Raw genomic sequence first — 2500 nt, forward strand, 5'->3', positions numbered from 1 at the left:
GAAACGAGGGTATTATTAGTTTGGATTCGTTAATTTCCACGATGTTGTGAGATAATTAAGCTACTTACAAAAAAATAAGTCTTTTCTTTAAGTACCTATAAACAACAGTTAAAAAAGAATAAAAATGCACACGATACTTCAATACATTAAATAGCAAACCTAAAAAACTCAACAAAACATCACCCACACCTTTAAAGATAAATAAAAAAGACGAACAAAAGCTAAGAAAACAACAACACATTCTTCAATAATACCCTCAAACACAACAGAAGAAAACACACACTGACACTTGCATACACACCTTATTACCCAAAGAGCTCATGGTATTTCTCGATAGCAAGGTGAACCGTGTCAGCCACCTGGTTAATGTCAACCGAAGCCAGCGCTCTGCCCAGTTCCTCTTTGGCGGTGCTGTTAGGGAGGGAAAAGGAAGGTTAGGAAGGTTAGAAATAGTCTTGTGAGTGATATACCAATAGGGACAACGCGGAGACAAATTAAAAGAATCATTTTCAGGTTAATAGAGGCATTGGTATACTCTTTAAAAAAAAATGTGGTGGTTTGAGTCCTTAGCTTCAAGGAAGGTTATAAATAGTCTTGTGAACGATATACCAATAGTAATAACGCGGAGACAAATGAAAATAATTTTCAGGTTAATAGAGGCATTTGTGTATTTTAAAAAAATACTGTGATGGTTTGAGTCCTTATACTTATATATTTTTTTACTATTTTGTTTGTTCAAGTGTGCCTGTGCTTCGATTTTATTTTCAGGTGATTTTTAGAAGTTGAAAATTTGTGAAACTATTATTACAAGGGTATATTTTTGGACGTTAGTTCGGAAAACTAACCAAATGTTTATCTTGTTAGGATATTGAATTTGAAGAAATATTTGGTATTGAATATTTCCGGGAACGAATGAACATATAACGAAAATACACACACAAAAAAAAAGAAAAAAAAGAAAAAGAAATGGAATCCTAAAAACAAAATCCAATCAACAAAAAGTGAAAAAAAAGAACAAAAAACAAAACAAAAGCACATCAAAATCACGCGATTCCCCCTAAAAAAAAAAACGACCAAATACTTACTTAAAGTCCCTAAGGAGAGGGATCTGGATGAGTCCTAGGAAGGATAAGACGGTGACGACCACAATGATGCTCAGGGCAATGGGTACGACCTCCACCAGGATCTCGAAGCCCTTGTCAAGCCAGTTGGTTGTCAGGGAAGCCTCCTCGTACACGCCAATGTTCCATGCTAATTGGGAGAGAAAGAAAAGGGGGGAAAGTGGTAGGGTAAGTGGGTTGAGGTTGTTGTTGTTGGTATATGGGGTTATGTGGATGGTTTGGGGTGGTTGTTGTTGGTATATGGGGTTATGTGGATGGTTTGGGGAGAAGGGAAAAGGGGGGAAAAGTGGTAGAGTAAGTGGGTTGAGGTGGTTGTTGGTATATGGGGTTATGTGGATGGTTCGGGGTGGTTGTTGTTGGAATAAGGGGTTATGTGGATGGTTTTAGGTGGTTGTTGGAGTAAGGGGTTATGTGGATGGTTTTAGGTGGTTGTTGTTGGTATAAGGGGTTAAGTGGATGGTTTGGGGTGGTTGTTGTTGGAATAAGGGGTTATGTGGATGGTCTGAAGTGGTTGTTCGAATAAGTAGTTAAGTGGATGATTTGAGATAATTGTTTGAATAAGTAGTTAAGTGATTGATTAAAGGTGTGTTTGGTAGCATGAATTGTTGAGGCACTTAATTACTTGTTTGAGTGAATGGTTTAACTTGGTTATTCTTAGAATAAATATTTAAGTAAATGGTTAAGGTTATGTTGTGGTAGATTGAATCGTTGAGGTATTTATGGTCAGATAGGATGGTTATAATTGTTATGGTTATCATTAATGAATGTTTGAGGTTCCTATTGTTGGAAATTAATGTTAGAGTGAATGGCTATGGTTGTAATCATAACAATTCATATAAAATACCAAGGTAATAGAACAGCATAATTACGTAGGAAACAAATATGGTACATTTTATACATTTTGTCGTAGAAGACTCAAATGCATTAAAGTGTGGACAAAACGGAATAAAATCTTTGTTTTAAGCATGGACAGAATTTGTGAAATATTTCGGCAAGGTTTCGCGTCTGCCGAGTGATTTTATATCAAACCATATAAAAAGTGTAATGTAAATATTACAATTATACAAGTCTTGGACAAGAAAGTGATTTTTAAGTATACGCACAATCACTGACCATGATATTCGGTTTAGCATTTCATAATAGATCAAAATTAAAATTAATTCATCATTAGCTGTCCTTATTCAAATAGAAATCGAAAAAAAATACATCATTACAAAATCCCCATCCAAAAAAGTACACAAATTCGACTTGAATCCAAAACTTGCCATGTCTTAACTAAGCAAAAAAAAAAAAAAAAAAAAAAAAAAACGATGAATCAAATATCTACCAAGCAACTCTAGACAAATCCAAAAGCAATTATAAATTCTTAAACTCTTAAA

The 2500-nt window shown here is 34.7% G+C and overlaps 1 protein-coding gene across 1 annotated transcript in view; it reads right to left on the reverse strand.

Moving 5' to 3' along the window:
- Window positions 1-305: 305 nt before the first annotated feature.
- Window positions 306-2500, reverse strand: part of LOC147467018 (uncharacterized) — a 2563-nt gene continuing 368 nt past the window's right edge. The window contains exons 2-3 of the mRNA XM_086533251.1: window positions 1086-1251; window positions 306-411 (exon numbers count right to left, since the gene is read on the reverse strand). Of these exons, the coding sequence (XP_086389377.1) occupies window positions 306-411; window positions 1086-1251 (272 nt within the window). The remainder of the gene's footprint in view (window positions 412-1085; window positions 1252-2500) is intronic.

Source organism: Penaeus japonicus, unplaced genomic scaffold, assembly GCF_977035675.1.
Source record: "Penaeus japonicus unplaced genomic scaffold, GWHDUDI00000001_assembly GWHDUDI00000039, whole genome shotgun sequence".
NCBI classification, from domain to species: domain Eukaryota; kingdom Metazoa; phylum Arthropoda; class Malacostraca; order Decapoda; family Penaeidae; genus Penaeus; species Penaeus japonicus.